This window comes from Delphinapterus leucas, chromosome 9, assembly GCF_059928025.1.
Source record: "Delphinapterus leucas isolate spDelLeu-1000000601 "Yukka" chromosome 9, BTC_Dleu_Yukka2, whole genome shotgun sequence".
In the NCBI taxonomy this organism is placed as follows: Eukaryota; Metazoa; Chordata; class Mammalia; order Artiodactyla; family Monodontidae; genus Delphinapterus; species Delphinapterus leucas.
Window position 1 is genome coordinate 64,065,219 of NC_143137.1, and position 16,633 is coordinate 64,081,851.

General features: G+C 31.7%; 1 protein-coding gene across 7 annotated transcripts in view; it reads left to right on the forward strand.

The window, feature by feature from the left end:
- PHF14 (PHD finger protein 14) overlaps positions 1-16,633 on the forward strand; it is a 201,320-nt gene that overhangs the window by 124,908 nt on the left and 59,779 nt on the right. For 2 of the 7 annotated variants that reach the window (XM_022587093.3, XM_022587082.2), the window contains exons 17-18: positions 4,843-4,872; positions 5,632-5,749. In XM_022587093.3, the coding sequence (XP_022442801.1) occupies positions 4,843-4,872; positions 5,632-5,749 (148 nt within the window). Of the gene's footprint in view, positions 1-4,842; positions 4,873-5,631; positions 5,750-16,633 lie in introns of those variants that run through there. The other 5 variants (XM_089917660.1, XR_002646530.2, XR_016394355.1 and 2 more) reach the window with 5 other exon arrangements.

Sequence of the window (16,633 nt, forward strand, 5' to 3'; positions counted from 1 at the left end):
TTCAGGTACATAAGATATAATGAAACTGGATGTTCATGCTGGGCTTTGTGAATAAAATGAGACTGACCCCCAGCCATTATCTCATTTATCTGATTTACATTGTAAAATCAAGATCTACACTATTGATTAGAGAATAATTAGTTAATTATGAGCAGGGAAATACAAAGTTATGTGGGGCTTGAGCACAGCAGGTTGTACTGCTGAAAAATTTCCAAGGGCATGAGCAGATGGAGATCAGTTTATTAAAGAACAAAGCAGATGTGTTTCAGGTATGAAAATGTCTAATCATTCTCTCATGCTGTGAAGAGGTACTTGACCTTATTGTGTATTTTTATATGAATTCTTTTATTTCATGTTTTAATTTTGCCTTTCACTTTTAATCTTGTAACTTGACTACTGCAGATGTAGCTAACTGAATTGATCCCATTATTTAAGTGATCATTAAACATGAATTTGGATTTCAGTAATTATCCAAATATTTTTTCCAGTTAATATACTTTACAGAATATTTTTGTCTTTCCTACCACTCATTCATTCATTATTGCATGTGATGAAAGTCTATAGTGACATTAATGAAAATATGTTCAAGACCTCCACATTTAGCCTTTATTTGTGAAATATCATATAAAAGACATTTTCTAAGTATTTAGAAAATGCTCATATAGGTGATTTGCACTAAAAGTGTTGTAAAAAGGAATAAAGTTTGCCTTTATTGATATTAAATGTTATTCTAATATTTGTAGAATGCAGAATTTTGTGCAAGCTTGTATTATTTTAAAAGTGATTTAACTCATGGGCCACAAACCTGCATTTTCTCCATCTGTTAAAAGGAATAATTGAAATAATTGGCTACTGTTCAATGAAAGAGTCTGTCACTACTGGTTAATACATTTGTGTAGGTGTTTCAGTTGCTAGTAAGACGTTATGTAAGTAATATTAAGACCAATTCTTTTGGTCATTCTTCTATAGAATTTTTGCATAGAAATGGTGAAAAAGTAAGAAAATCCAACCCATCAGTTCTCTTGATATTTAGTTGTGAGTTTTTTGTTTTTTTATTAAATGGATGTAACAGTATATATTTTCAAGGTTGCTTCTTTATTTTACTCTATATAGATTTGGAAGGGACCTAAATCAAATGTTCATTGACATAAAAAATAGCTACGATTATGGATCAACCTGGTCATAAAACATGTACATTACTTTTCAAGTCCCATGTTATGGATTTCTCTTCTTCCTGAAATTTAGCTGATCATCTGGCTATAAATTATATATATAGGAGGTGCACCTTTTTTTTGGTTAATTTTGAAAAGTAGTTATTTAGTGTACTCTTCTAGTGAAATTATCAATTGGAAATTAAGGGAATTTAAGAAACCCTTTGGAACACTGGCCTGTCTCTTAGGTGTAGACAGAAATAAATAAGTTGTTTCTTTTTACTTGTGTGTATATTCTCAGTAATCAGATAAACACATGACTGATTGCTCCCATGGATCATAGGACATATGAACATAAATCATTTTCTTCCTCTTTTATGTCTAGGGTGCTATACTTAACCATATCTAAGTAAGTATTTTAAATACATATAGAACTATGTTTATTTGGTCACTGCATTTTGTTAAATGAGTGTGTAAAAGACCATATACATATAGCTGCTTTATTATTGACATCTGTATCCATTATGAATCTGATGCCTAGGAAGTTGTATTTAGTAAAAATCTAATTAAATAATGAGGTTTCCTTTTCTTATAAATGGGATTTATCTTATCTCACTTACAATTGTAATTTTAGAATGTCCCATAATATGTTAATGTGTACAGTTTTATTAGATGTTTAGAGGATATTCTTTAAGCATCCAGTTTGCATTTTATTAAAAAACATAGTGTATCTTTATAGGTTAGTTTTATATTTTTAAATTTAAGACATTGTCTTCTTATTTAATATATGTGCTATTGGTATAATAGTCTGTTTTTATTACATAGACATTTGTGTTATTTAATAAAGTATATTGTGTTATATCACAGCTTTTGTGGGTCAGTGACTGCTTTTGCACAAGATTTATTATTTTGATACATTAAATATGTACTATATTATGTGTTGTAATTACGTATTTCCAAGTATGTGTAAGAAGTAGATGTAGAGGTCATAAATAATAATTTGATCAATAACTACTTCAACTCTATTTCAGCTTTAAGGTAGCAGAATGATTGCAGATCCTTACGAGCTTCTGATTTTTGAGTTTTTAAAATGATCTATATTTGTAACTTAACCATAATTTGTTGGCTGACAAAATTTGCTAAAGTTTACAAAATGGTGTGTGTGTGCATGAAATAAATAATTTACTATTTTTACCATCTAAATTGTTCTTTGATTTCTAGGGTTCTTAATGGCATTCCTTACATTTGTCTATGGTGAATTAATTCTTGCAAATTCTGCTGGAGTTCCCTTGTATCACTCAGGATATTTTTGTTACCAGCACACGAAGCTATAGATTTATTGAATTAAATATTTTAGTGTAGAAACAACTATATTTTTTCCATATGGAAATAATTTTAGTCATTTTTAGAAAAGGCTAATATATATATGTTTGTTTATTAACAGAGTTATTGATTTCAAGATTGGGTTATTTCTTTTTCTTTTTTCCTCTCCTGGATTTTGGCAGTTCCTAAGTGTATTAACTACTCCTTTCTGCTACTTAGTCTTGGAATTACAGTTTTTATTTACCACTGAGTGAGCTATAACTTGAGAGAACTTCCATATCACCCCTGATTCTAACAAGCAGATTCTTCCTTTCCTCTGGAACCCATCACTAATACATGAGTTCCATGTGTAGACTAAGTCATTCTAAAAAGTATCACTAATGAAGGAATCAGTAAGGATTAGGTCACTTCCAAATGGCATATACTTCAACATTATCTTCTAACAAATCTAGCATATAAAATCTTTCTTTTCCCTTTTGCATTTATTATTGAGCTGAAAGATAACTTGAGTTTACAATTAATTGAAATCAGCTACAAAGTTGAACTATATCAATGTAGCAAACTTGTTCTTAATTTATCAGCTTGAAATATATATATGTACATATACATAATACACACACACACACACACACACACACACACACACACCAGCAAGAACCATCTTAGTACATGAAGGTAAAAGATAATGAATTATGATTCACCTTTATATTCATCATAGTGTTTGACTCTAGTTGTACACTAGAAACCATAATTTGCAAGTTATTATGGCACAGACTTATAAAGTAAATCTGTAGTAATTAGGTTGTAATTTGATATGAACTAGGAAAGCATTAATACTATAACTCTTCACTTATCAAAAGCCCAGATTATTGGCAATCTGAACTTGCTTAAAAACCCTAAGTTAAGCAAAAAAGACTATAGTTAACCCAAATTGAGTCCATGTACTTAGTAGTCCTCATTTTCATGTTTTTATAAACTGTCAATTGGCATAGTCTTAAGTCCAGTGATCTGGTTTCTGAATCCACAGTGAATTATTGTCGGGGAAATGCTGCTTAGACAGATGACACTGACAATATCAGAAAGTAGTGACTGACATTTTTTAAGCAAGTGAGGAGGACCTATAAAAGTTGAATACAAGAATTCAAACAGAACAGCAGACTGATGATATTCATGTCCAAACACAAAAGGCTGTCACATTGTTAGACATGTAGCAGCATCTATTACTCATACTTGTGACCCTGGAATGATAAAGATAGAGTAAATTATATTTAATGGATTTTCTTGATGAAGCAAAGAATGTGATTCTCTTTAAATTTCCCATTAAAGATGACTGAAATACTATTTTCCATGCTTGAAGGACTACGCCCTCAGCTAACTAGAAATCTCAACCTTCTCATAACTCATAAATGCTTATACGCTGAAGGGTCCTCTAACTATATGTTTAATGTAATTGGAATTTTAACTATTGAAGGGTAAATAAGTTGAATTGAGAAGAACAAAATTTTGTGGGCTTGCCATTTAGTTTTATGTTAGCTATATATTATCTATTATTTTTTCTTAATACTAGAACAACAGGTATTTGAACAGTTTAAGTGCTTTTAAATATATTTTTGGATGGTTTATTTATAATATTGGCACAGTAAATAAAGTACTGTTTGTTATTACTATTTGATTTGATGTTTTTGTATAGCTAGAATTATTATAGTAAACATTTTTATTCAAGTCCATCTCTTGAGTCTAAGTGAAGGTTTTTGGAAAAGTACATAAGTTTATTTGGTTTATGAGAAGGAAGTTGTAGAGGAAGGAGTGCCTAAACTTAAGATATATAATTGTGTTTTAAACTTCTGTATACCTGAATAACTTAGCTAAGTTGCTAAACTTTCTGAAACTTTTGATTTCTGAAATGGGCCTTTGGGAGATTGGGTTTTATAGAATGACATGAAATTTTTACTATAAATGTAGATTTATAGTTCCCTTTATTGTGAAAATAAATTGCTTTTCTTTGCATGTTGTTTATCACAATAACTCCTCCTTTTTTCTAATAAAAATTATTTAAGAGTAATTTTGTACTTTAAGTAATATATGTCCTATAAAATATCCTCCTTGCTTTCTTAGTTATGGATTCCTCAACTTTTTAGGTTTAAATCAGTAAGAGTATATATAAAGAGAATGTGACAGATTGGTTTGGAGAAAGTATTATTTTTTTAACTTACAAAAAAATAGCACAAAGAATAAGAGGAATATAACCCTTTCTATAAAATGTATACATCTTTGTTATTTGTTGTTAAATTTTGGTCTTGTTGTTCCAACTGATGCAAAATTCTTTTTAAAAAACACTGAAATAATACAGATCTTTCTTCATTGTCAGCAGGATGAGATTGTCTGAAACGAAGAATAGGTATGATAGTTTTCTTAGATTTTGTACATCATAGGTGGCAAAGACACTATCAAAACATTTGTTAATAAGCTTTAAAATGTACTAGGAGGTACTTTGAAAAACCAATTGCACTGAAAGTGACAGGTAAATTTTTGAGAGAATTTATATTTTAGAAAATAAACTTCTTAGAATGGTTTTTATTTGCTGTAGATTATGTTAGCATGCTATACACATTAGAAATTTTATTTACAATCTACCTTAACTTAGAGAAAGAGAGTGATGAGGTATATCAATTGTATAGAATTAAGCTTAGTGTAGCCTAGTAGAATTCATTAGATTTAAAAGTTTTTTTAAATAATCACAATATATTAGATTGAATTCATAATCTTGAATTATATGTATCTTATATTAATTTTAAAACCATCTAATGGGAAAGTGATTATTATTGAAGTTCAAAATTGAAAATGTTAATATTTGTTAGTTTTGAACACATAGGGTTATACACATAAATTTATTCCTATGCTGTTAACATTTCTACTATCAAAATGTTCTGAATGATATTTGTTTTGTTTATTTTATTGTTTTGGTATTTTGTTTCTCCTAAAGCATTTATTTCAGGTTTAGATTGTCTTTTTCATAAACATTAATTTAATAATCTTGTCAGCTAAGGATAGAATTAACAGTGTTACAGTTGAAATATACAGTAGTTTGCTGTTTTTCTCTGAAAAAAAGTGTTTTTTAATATTATTTAAATATAGTATAAATCTGTTTACCCTGCAGGTGTGATGAATGTAGACTGTGCTACCATTTTGGTTGTTTGGATCCTCCTTTGAAAAAGTCTCCTAAACAAACAGGCTATGGATGGATATGTCAGGAGTGTGATTCTTCATCTTCTAAGGTAAGGGGAGAAACTTATAAGAAAAAGTGTTGTTTCCCTTTATTTTGATAGCTTTTCTGTATCTCACCAATGGCTTTCTAACTTTAAGGAGAATTGGAATATGAAGGACCAACAATTTACTCTATGCACTTTAAGAATATATTGCCTTGATGATTTTATTGCCCTTAAATTAAGGAGTAAAGAGCTCTACTGACTTATATAAGTTTTCTCTATGAAATATTTTAGCTGTTTCATGTATTCTCTATATTACTGTAGCATGTTAAATAGTTCTCTAGTAGCAAGTCACCCTCTGCTAATTTACCACCCCTAGGGAATAACCAATAAAATCCAATTTAATTTTACAGATGACTCATCTTAAGATATAGTAGGTATATTGTGAATGTTCTATAAGGTTTGCTCTTCGAGAAAACTAGATTTTATATCCTAAAATTTTTTTCTGGTAACTATTTTAGATAAGTAGAAAGGATGAAATATCTAATAAGGTTGTTTCGTAGTTTATCTCCAATAATAAACTATTGAAATCTTTTGAATATCAATCTTATAACCTTAAATTGTGACGATTGACATTTTAAGATTATTATATGCTTTTTTTAAGTGTGTGAGTAAATAGCTGGACCCCTGATGCTTTGACTTATTTGACAGAAATATTAAATATATTTGAACTAAGACAATATGGTCACCTGTGGGTTAATCAAATTATTCTTCTTTAAATAGACAACAGAAGTTAACTGTCTATTGTAATGTGGACCTCAAGCCATCTCTCCTAAATGCCACTTAAGTGCATTTGTTTTTCCTAGAGTGAATTAAAATTGATACTGAATTCCTGTCTGATCATGGAATCAAAAACATTCTTTTTATCAGTTAAAATGATTTATTCCAGCTTACCACAGAAGCCATCTGAAAAGTTTATTTATTAAAAACTGCAGAAAAGCATTTGGCTATAGGAAGAAGAAAGCTATTTAAAGGGTTTTTTAAATAACCAAATTTATTAAAAATTTTACAAATCTGTATAATGATTATTAATATAGAATCTTATGCATTTTATTTAATAATCAAGCATTTTTGCTCAAGGTTTTAAACTATACAATATCAAGAATTATTTTACAGTTATTTTATTAAGACCCAAATTTAAGAGGGAGCATATTTAATATCAAAAACTTTTATTACATAATTAAAAAATGTTTTCCAGAAATTGTATTTAAATGAGAAAAAAATAATGGTGTACTATAGATTTTAAATAGTTGTCTTATGGGACTCTTTATGGTATAATATAATTTTTCTAAGTGTGTTTTTGGTGTGGGGTTTTCTTGTACCCTCAAAAAGCAATTAGGAAAGCAATTTTTGAAAAAAAGATTTATTGCATTTATAAATAAGCCTTTTTGTGTACATTCATTTGAAAAGGTTTTATACTACTGTAAATATGTAGCATTGTATTAACTGCAGAGTGCCTTTGTTAAGTTATATAGTAATTTTGTTAATGAACATTGAAAATGCAAGAGGACATTTCACATATGTTGGGAATATACAAAATGAATATTTTGTAAGTGCAGTAGGTGCATGCCAGTAGCCATTGAGATGTTCTTGTATTTTGCTTTTCCCTGTCTACCAGAGAATAAGATCTTTGGACTCAGAATGGAAATCCATTAGGAAGGCACATTGTTAGAAAAGTTACAATGTACTCTTTGACTTGTGATTGAATAAATCCCAGATATAAACAGCCAAGACTTTTAAAATATCCAAATATGGTATCTAACTGATGAATGTCACAGCAGTTTATTGTAAGGATTACAGCAGTGAAATGGATTTCTATTTTTATCATATCAAAATGAATATTACTTCTTTTTTCTAATAAAAAATTAAGCTTAATATAATAGTTAAGCTGAAAGTTAAGGAAAATTAATTCATTCCCTTGAATACTTGTGTTACATCAACTCTGTTTTGCTCACTTTGAAAACTTTATTCCTGACAAGTAAATTTCTGTTTACATTTTCTCTTGTAAGGTGTTTGCTAGTATTGGGTCCCAAGAAGAAAACATTGATAGATAATGTCATGCTTCATAATTCAGTAAATTGCTGCAGAAGCTTTTAAATTCAGAAAGCAGTATATTATTAATACCTGAGTCAAGAAAATTAGTATCATTTTGGGGCCTAAAAGAAATCCACAATAAAAGTTAATATATTTTGCTTGTCCTTCATTCTGCTCTGTTTGCTTTGGTGGAATGGTATTTTTTAGGTAATACTAAATATATTTGCCATGTGCATTTATTTTAATAGTATGAAAAGCTAAGGTAGAAGTAGTTATTTCCAGGAGAAAGGAATCAGTTGCCAATAAACTTAGGTGGGGAAAAGTGAATATAAAATTGTTATAGCCATAAAATATATATCCAACTTTCTTTCTTTATGGTAGTCAGGATTATTAAGTCCAAGAAGTCTTAACTTTTATTATAAAAATTTGACTCCCAAGTAATAAATTATTTATTTTGCTTAGAATTTTAGATTATATATGGTATGGGTGTGTAGTTGAAAATGTACTTGAAAATGCATTGCACTTTAAATATTATTTAACTGTTGACATTGTCTCCAAATTTTGCATACCAGGGGAAACTCTAAAATATTGCCATGTATACTCTGAGCAGCATAATGTATTGATATATAACTTTGTCTTTCAAGTAATGGGTTTTTTTGCTGTGACCTTTATGAGAGCAAAAATCTTCTGTCGCTAATCCTGCCTATTGCTTTTAATTATAGAAAGTATAGAAATTCCACAAAAGTCTAACAAGATTCATCATATCTCAATCCATATTAAGCTTTAGCTCATGAAAGATAAAATATACTATATTACATTAATAATATACAATTAATGATAATAAATTAATGATATTTCATAACAGTTTAGCTAACAGAATGATATTTTGAGATATAATTGACTTATTATGTTAGTTTCAGATATACAACATAATGATTCAATATTTGTATATAGAATGACTTTTATTCTACCCAGACCCACAAAGTATGGCATGATAAGACTTTCTCTGCGTTATCAATCCTTCATAAACCTAGGTAGTCACTTTAGGTTTCATGAAAAATGACCAGCTACGTGGATTCAGATATATACATTACATGTAACACACACAGAGACACAAATCTACACACATACAAACACATGCACAAAATATACTTTCTCCCATAGGCTATGCTTCAAAGATACTTGACTAAGGCAGCAGCTATCCAAGACAGTGTGCTATGTTTTTATTCAGTGGGGCTAGTTCATTGCTACTGATCACCATGCATTAGGTTTTTTTCTCTTGCTCTTTACTGTGTTGTGAAAATACTGTTACAAATGAATGCTCTATGCCTGGAAAAGCTATGTATTTTATTCTTTCTCCTCCACCTCACCCATCTTTTATTTTTTCTTTCATCTTTACTTTCATCCATTCTCCCAAGCCAAATACCTGGAATCATCTTCAAGTCTTCTTCATCCTGTCCCAAATAGAAAATCCCTTGCTGAGTCCTGTAAAAGTGTTCTTCCTTAAATATTTCTCCGGTTTACTCTTTCCTCCTTTTCTCCACTGTTACTGCCTTGATTCAGTGCCTCACCTTTTCCTCATTCTACCAGTTCCTCCTGTTTTAGAGGCTATCTAAATAAGTGTACCAGACTCTTCACTAGGTTCCTTCAAAATGAAGTGTTTGTACCTCAGGAGATAGACAAATGACTAATTAAATTAATTCTATATAGCATCCCATTTTAATTTCTGTGTCTGAGTGTGTTTTCTAATGTAACAGATGACTGCTGTAGAATAGGTATATAACTTCACACATATATACTTATTAAGGTATGTATTTAAAATATTTTAGTATTGGGGTACATCAACAACAGTGTTTGGAGATCATAGTCCCACACTGCTACTAGAGTAATCTTCCTGAAAGTCTTTTTGACACACCACTGCTTTACATTTGTCAGTGTTTTCTCATCCTCCTACATATCCAGAATATAACTGACAAAATCAGGAAATTAACATTGATACACTGTTACCGTCTAATCCTCAGACCTCATTCAAGGTTTGCTATTTGTCCCAGTAACGTCCTTAATAGCAAAATGATCCAATACAGAATCATTCATTGCATTTAATTTTTATGTTTCTTCAGTCTTTAATCTGGAAAGTCCCTTAGTCTTTCCTTGACTGTCATTTCATTGCCACTTTTGAAGATTACAGGGCACTTATTTTGTAGAATGTCTTTTACTTTGCATTTTTATGATCTTTTCTTGTGGTTAGATTTATTTTATGCATCTGATAAAAATACCACAGATGTGATGCAGTATGCATTCTATCAGGTGACACATGATTTCAATATGAACCATAAATGGTGATGTTAACTTTAATCACTTGACTGAGGAGTTCTCTGCAAGTCTTCTCCATTCTTTTCCTCTTTCTAATTAATAAGTAATTTGTAGGGAAGAACCTTGAGACTGTGTAAATATCCTATTCCTTATCAGACTTTCATTTTCTGTTTTCAGTGGTTTATATTGGTTATTATCATTATTTATTTTGATGTTTGAATTGTCTCAAATTTGGCTAATGAGAGCCACTTCAGGCTGGCTTCTGTGTTCTTTTCATATGGATCCCAGAAATCTTTGAGTGCTTCCTTACTAAAGGTGTTCTAGGCTCAACTTGTTCTTTCCCTTCCCCTACTCCTGGAACCAGTGATTTCTCCAAGGAGCTCTGCTTCCCTTTTAGTGGAAAATGGTATTTAGAAACTAAGATCATGGTACTAGATGTACTCATTGTTACTGGGATGTTGCTTCTCTTAGGTCTTCTCAGTAGACATAGCCAAGGACTAGATGTATGTATGTACATTCATAGACATACACATTTACTTTTCTTTGTCTTCATAGATATTGGAAACCATTCTGGTTTTTTCCCTTTTCATATTTATAACTCCCTCACTGAAAACTGGCTCCAGTTATCCTTGATATATATTAGAAGATTAATCCCCTGACGTAAAACTAATCTCCTATCACCCTCCATTCCCCTGCTGCATGGACACCTTCTTTGCTTGCCATAACCTGAAGGCTTTTAGATTGAGTTGTTCAGGAAGGAGGGGAGAGAGAGGGATTGAAGACAGACATTTTTATTTTTTACAAGCTTCTAAAATTATTTTAATGAGTGGTCAGGAATAAGAACCATTGTTTTATGTATTTTAAAAATTGTTCAGTTATTAAAAAGTTTTTAAGCTAAAAATGAATGTCTTTGCAATTTTAAAACAAATATGCACAAGGCATATAACCCAAGGCAAATTTCAACAAACTGATACTCTAAAATTATGTTGTATACTTAAATATAAGATATAGACTTAATATTATATTTGTTTTAAATTTTTATTTTATTTTGGAGTAGAGTTGATAAACAATGTTGTGTTAGTTTCAGGTGTAGGGCAAAGTAATTCAGTTATTCATATACATGTATTTATTCTTTTAAAAATTCTTTGCCCATTTAGGTTTTTAGAGTATTGAGCAGAGTTCCCTGTGCTATACAGTAGGTCCTTGTTGGTTGCCTATTTTAAATATAGCAGTGTGTACATGTCAATCCCAAAGTCCCTAACTATCCCTTCCCCCAGCCCTTCCCCCCGGTAACCATAAGTCCGTTCTCTGAGTCTGTTTCTATTTTGTAAATAAGTTTGTTTGTATCATTTTTTTTTAGATTTTGCATATAAGCGATATCATATGATATTTGTCTTTCTCTGTCTGACTTACTTCACTTAATATGATAATCTCCAGGTCCATCCATGTTGCTGCAAATGGCATTATTTCATTCTTTTTAATGGCTTAGTAATATTCCATTGTATATATGCACCACATCTTCTTTATCCATTCCTCTGTCGATGGACATTTAGGTTGCTTCCATTTCTTGGCTATCATAAATAGTGCAGCAATGAACATTGGGGTGCGTATATCTTTTTGAATTATAGTTTTGTCTGGATATATGCCCAGGAGTGAGATTTCTGGATCATATGGTAATTCTATTTTTAGTTTTCTGAGGAACCTCCCTACTGTTTTCCATAGAGGTTGTACCAATTTACATTCCCACCAACAGTGTAGGAGGGTTCCCTTTTCTCCACACCTACTCCAGCATTCGTTATTTGTAGACTTTTTTTTAATAAATGTATGTATTTATTTGTTTTTGGCTGCATTGGGTCTTTGTTTCTGTATGTGGGCTTTCTCTAGTTGTGGCAGGTGGGGGCTACTCTTCGTTGCGGTGAGCAGGCTTCTCATTGCAGTGGCTTCTCTTGTTGTGGAGCATGGGCTGTAGGCGTGTGGGCTTCAGTAGTTGTGGCTCTTGGGCTCTAGAGTGCAGCCTCAGTAGTTGTGGCACATGGGCTTAGTTGCTCCGTGGCATGTGAGATCTTCCCAGACCAAAGCTTGAACCCGTGTCCCCTGCATTGACAGGTGATTCTTAACCACTTTGCCACCAGGGAAGTCCCTGTTATTTGTCGACTTTTTAATGATGGCCATACTGACTGGTGTGTGGTGGTACCTCATTGTACTTTTGATGTGCATTTCTCTAATAATTAGTGATGTTGAGCATCTTTTCATGTGCCTAGTGGCCATGTGTATGTTTTCTTGGAGAACTGTCTATTTACATATTCTGCCTGTTATTTCGATTGGGTTGTTGTTTTTTTGATATTCAACTGCATGAACTATTTGTAAATTTTGGAGATTAATCCCTTGTCAGTCTCTTTGTTTGCAAATATTTTCTCCCATTCTGTGGGTTTTGTTATTTTGTTTATGGTTTCCTTTGATGTGCAAAAGATTTGAGTTTGATTAGGTTCTATTTGTTTATTTTCATTTTTATTTCCCTTACTCTAGGAGAGACAGATCAAAAAAGATATTGCTGCGATTTATGTCAAAGAGTGTCTGCCTATATTATCCTCTAAGAGTTTTGTAGCATCTGGTCTTACATTTAAGTCTTTAATGCATTTGGAGTTTATTTTTGTGTATGGTATTAAAGAATATTATAATTTCATTTGTTTACATGTATCTCTCCAGTTTTCCCAGCACCACTTATTGAAAAGGCTGTTTTTTTCTCCATTGTATAGTCTTGCCTCCTTTGTCTTAGATTAACTGACCATAGGTGCATGGGTTTACTTCTGGGCTTTCTATCCTGTTCCATTGATCTATATTTCTGTTTTTGTGCCAGTACCATACTGTTTTGATGACTGTAGCTTTGTAGTATAGTCTGCAGTCAGGTAGCCAGATTCCACTAGCTCCATTTTTCTTTCTGAAGATTGCCTTGTCTCTTTGGGGTCTTTTGTGTTTCCATACAAATTGTAAACAAAATTTTGTTCTAGTTCTGTGAAAAATGCCATTGGTAATTTGATAGGGATTGCACTGAATCTGTAGATTGCCTTGGGTAGTATAGCCACTTTGGCAGTAATCATTCTTCCAATCCAAGAACACAGTATATCTTTCCATCTGTTTGTGTCATCTTTGATTTCTTTCATCAGCATCTTATAGTTTTCAGAGTACAGAACTTTTGCTTCCTTTTGTAGGCTTCTTCCTAGGTATTTTATTCTTTTCGATGTGACTGTAAATGGGATTGTTTCTTTAATTTCTTTCTGATCTTTTGTTGCTAGTGTATAGAAATGCAACAGATTTCTGTGTGTTAATTTTGTATCCTGTACCAAATTCATTGATGAGCTCTAGTAGTTTTCTGGTAGCATCTTTATGATTTTCTATGTATAGTGTCATGTCATCTGCAAACAGTGACAGTTTTACTTCTTCTTTTCCAATTTGGATTCCCTTTATTTCTTTTTCTTCTCTGATTGCCATAGCTAGGACTTCCAAAACTATGTTGAATAAAAGTGACAAGAGTGGAAATCCTTGTCTTGTTCCTGATCTTAGAGAAAATGCTTTCAGCTTTTCACCGTTGAGTATGATGTTAGCTGTAGTTTGTCATATATGGCCTTTATTACGTTGAGGTATGTTTCCTCTATGCCCACTTCCTGGAGAGTTTTTATCCTAAATCGGTGTTGAATTTTGTCAGATTTTTCTGCATTTATTGAGATGGTCATGTGGTTTTTATTCTTAAATTTGTTGATGTGGTATATCACACTGATTGATTTACAGACATTGACAAATCCTTGCATCCCTGGGATAAATCCCACTTGATTATGGTGTATGATCCTTTTAATGTATTGTTGGATTTGGTTTGCTAGTATTTTGTTGAGGATTTTTGCATCTACATTCATCAGTGATATTGGCCTGTAATTTTCTTTGTGTGTGTGTGTGGTATCTTTTTCGGGTTTTGGTATCAGGGTGGTGGTGGCCTCATAGAATTAGTTTGGGAGTGTTCCTTCCTCTGAGACTTTTTGGAATAGTTTGAGAAGCATAGGCATTAACTCTTCTCTAAATGTTTGATAGAATTTGCCTGTAAAGCCATCTGGTCCTGGACTTTTGTTTGTTGGGAGGTTTTAATCCCGGTTTCAATTTCAGTACTTGTGATTGGTCTGTTCATATTTTCTATTTCTTCCTGGTTCAGTCTTGGGAGATTGTACCTTTCTAAGAATTTGTCCCTTTTATTAGCATATAGTTGCTTGTAGTAGTCTTTTGTGATCCTTTATCTTTCTCTGTTGTCCGTTGTAACTTCTTGTTTCTAATTTTATTGATCTGAGCCCTCTCCCTCTTTTTCTGTATTAATATAGGGCACAGTTCACTATTGTCTTTTTTCTAGGGTATACTTGATATAGACCTCAACATCTTCTGTGTACTGAAACACCCCAAATGAAGATAGCTTCTTTTGGCATGGTTAAATGAACAGGTATTACTATAAATATTTCTTTTAAAAGGACATCATCCAAGTGATATATATTCACAGGTGCCACTCAGAATTTAAATACACATCATATACTTTACATTGACTGTGCCAGTTATGATTCTAGCTTTTCGTCCCTGTTCACGTTCTGTTTTGTGAAAAGCCAAAAGGTGTACATGACAGGTCATTGTCTGAATACTACAAGATGAGCTATCTTAGCTTGGAGACCTCCATTTGGTTCACTCTTATTTGATCTTTCTAGTATAGTACTCTTTTTGAGTGGTAATAAGTTGACTTCATATGCGTGAAGATCTCATCTAAATTCTTATGGAAGATTTTCTGGCACTACAAATGTATGACACACCAGCTCAGGCAAGTGTGGTACTTTTTGGTAATCATTTGTATTAGAAATCCCTGAGTAGGGAAGTCTGATTTTTTAAAATTTTTGTTCTATTTTTCCAACTTTTTTTGCATTGAGCAACTAGAATTCTGTAAGTGAAATGCTTGTGTCAAATGACATACATAAATACTTACTATTGAGCAAAATAGTCATTGAGAATTTTGCCTCTTTAAAAACTGAACAGAACAATCTCTCCAAGGATTATCTTGCCACAGTATTAAACAAGCACATTTAATTGAACCTGGTGATACTGGAAATTAAATGTCTGAGTTTTATGTATTATGAAGATTTATAAAAAATATAAAATTAAAATGAATTATCCTTTAAAGTTCTTTTAAATTTGAATCATATAACTGACCCATAAAAAAGGACTTTTTAATACTTTATTCATTTGACCTCTGGGATTTTATCTGGCATTAGGTTAGATTTTAAGTTTCTAAATTTAGCACAGTTGACAGATAAGTCATTTCCAGGTAAAACTTATACCACTTACCTGTCTTAATTCAGTATTCTTCTAGGACTTGTGTGACATTAGAGGTTATAACAATATGTTTTATCAAGCTTTACTGAGTTTTTTGATTTGCCTTTTTACTGATACAGTTATGTAAAGTCTGGAGGAAAGTTGTTTATACAGTATCCTAAATTAGAATCCCATAGGAAAATCTTTGGTAGTTTGTAGACTTACGAAAAGTCTGAGAATTAAAACTATGGTGTGGTTATCCTTGATGATGGCTATAGTTAAATATTTAAACTTTAGATTTCATCTTTGCTTTACACCACAGGTGTAAAGCCCAAACACTTCCAGGTGATCTTGTACCTTATCCTAGGCCAAGTCTGGCTGTTGCTGGTTACTCTAGCACTTTTCCTGGCAGGCAAAATTGTTTGTATAAATGTCTTTTAAGTCTTAATTTCTAATAGAGTGCTGTACTTTGAGACTAGTAACAGTGTTTTGTGAATTCAGTAAAAAGTAATAGCTATTAACAATTCTACTAACTATAGATGCTACTGTGCTTTAAAAAAAAAATAAAGTGTTATTTGTTTAAATTGAACGTTTATGTACTGAACTGAACTTTTTATTTGTCATTATTGCCTGCTCAAAAAAGTTGTTTACTTGATTGTCCTAGACATGTTTCTGAACCCTGTCTCTAGGTAATATTTTTGCCAAGTCGCAATTTTCAACAAAACATTGTTTATGGTTATTCTTTATAACAGAATTGGAATCTACACTGATCTGTTAGTTCTTTAACCTAGGGTAATTTTCATGCGGACTGTGCAATACACATTAAGCACACTGGTACACTGCAATAAGTCATGGTCAGGTATTCCTTAAGAATCTTTTCAAAAACAGGATTTCTTTCCTCCAGATAAAATTTGTTAGTGTTTATGATGTCCATTTTTATATATCTCAGAATATTTATAGAGAAAGAAAATGATTAGAACCTCTAAAATTATACAGATGTTTTCTGTATTAATATTTTGAAAAAAATGGAAAGACTACATCATCTTTTAAGTTACACTTTCTACAAACTGGGAAAACCAAGCCATTTTCTAATTCAGATGGCATGTGGGCTTGATGTGTTTACATAGCGTGCTGTAAACCATGCTGTGGAATACCATATGATGAGAAACTGAATCATAACTGAGATAAATAATCAAAGTACCGTAGGGTGCCATA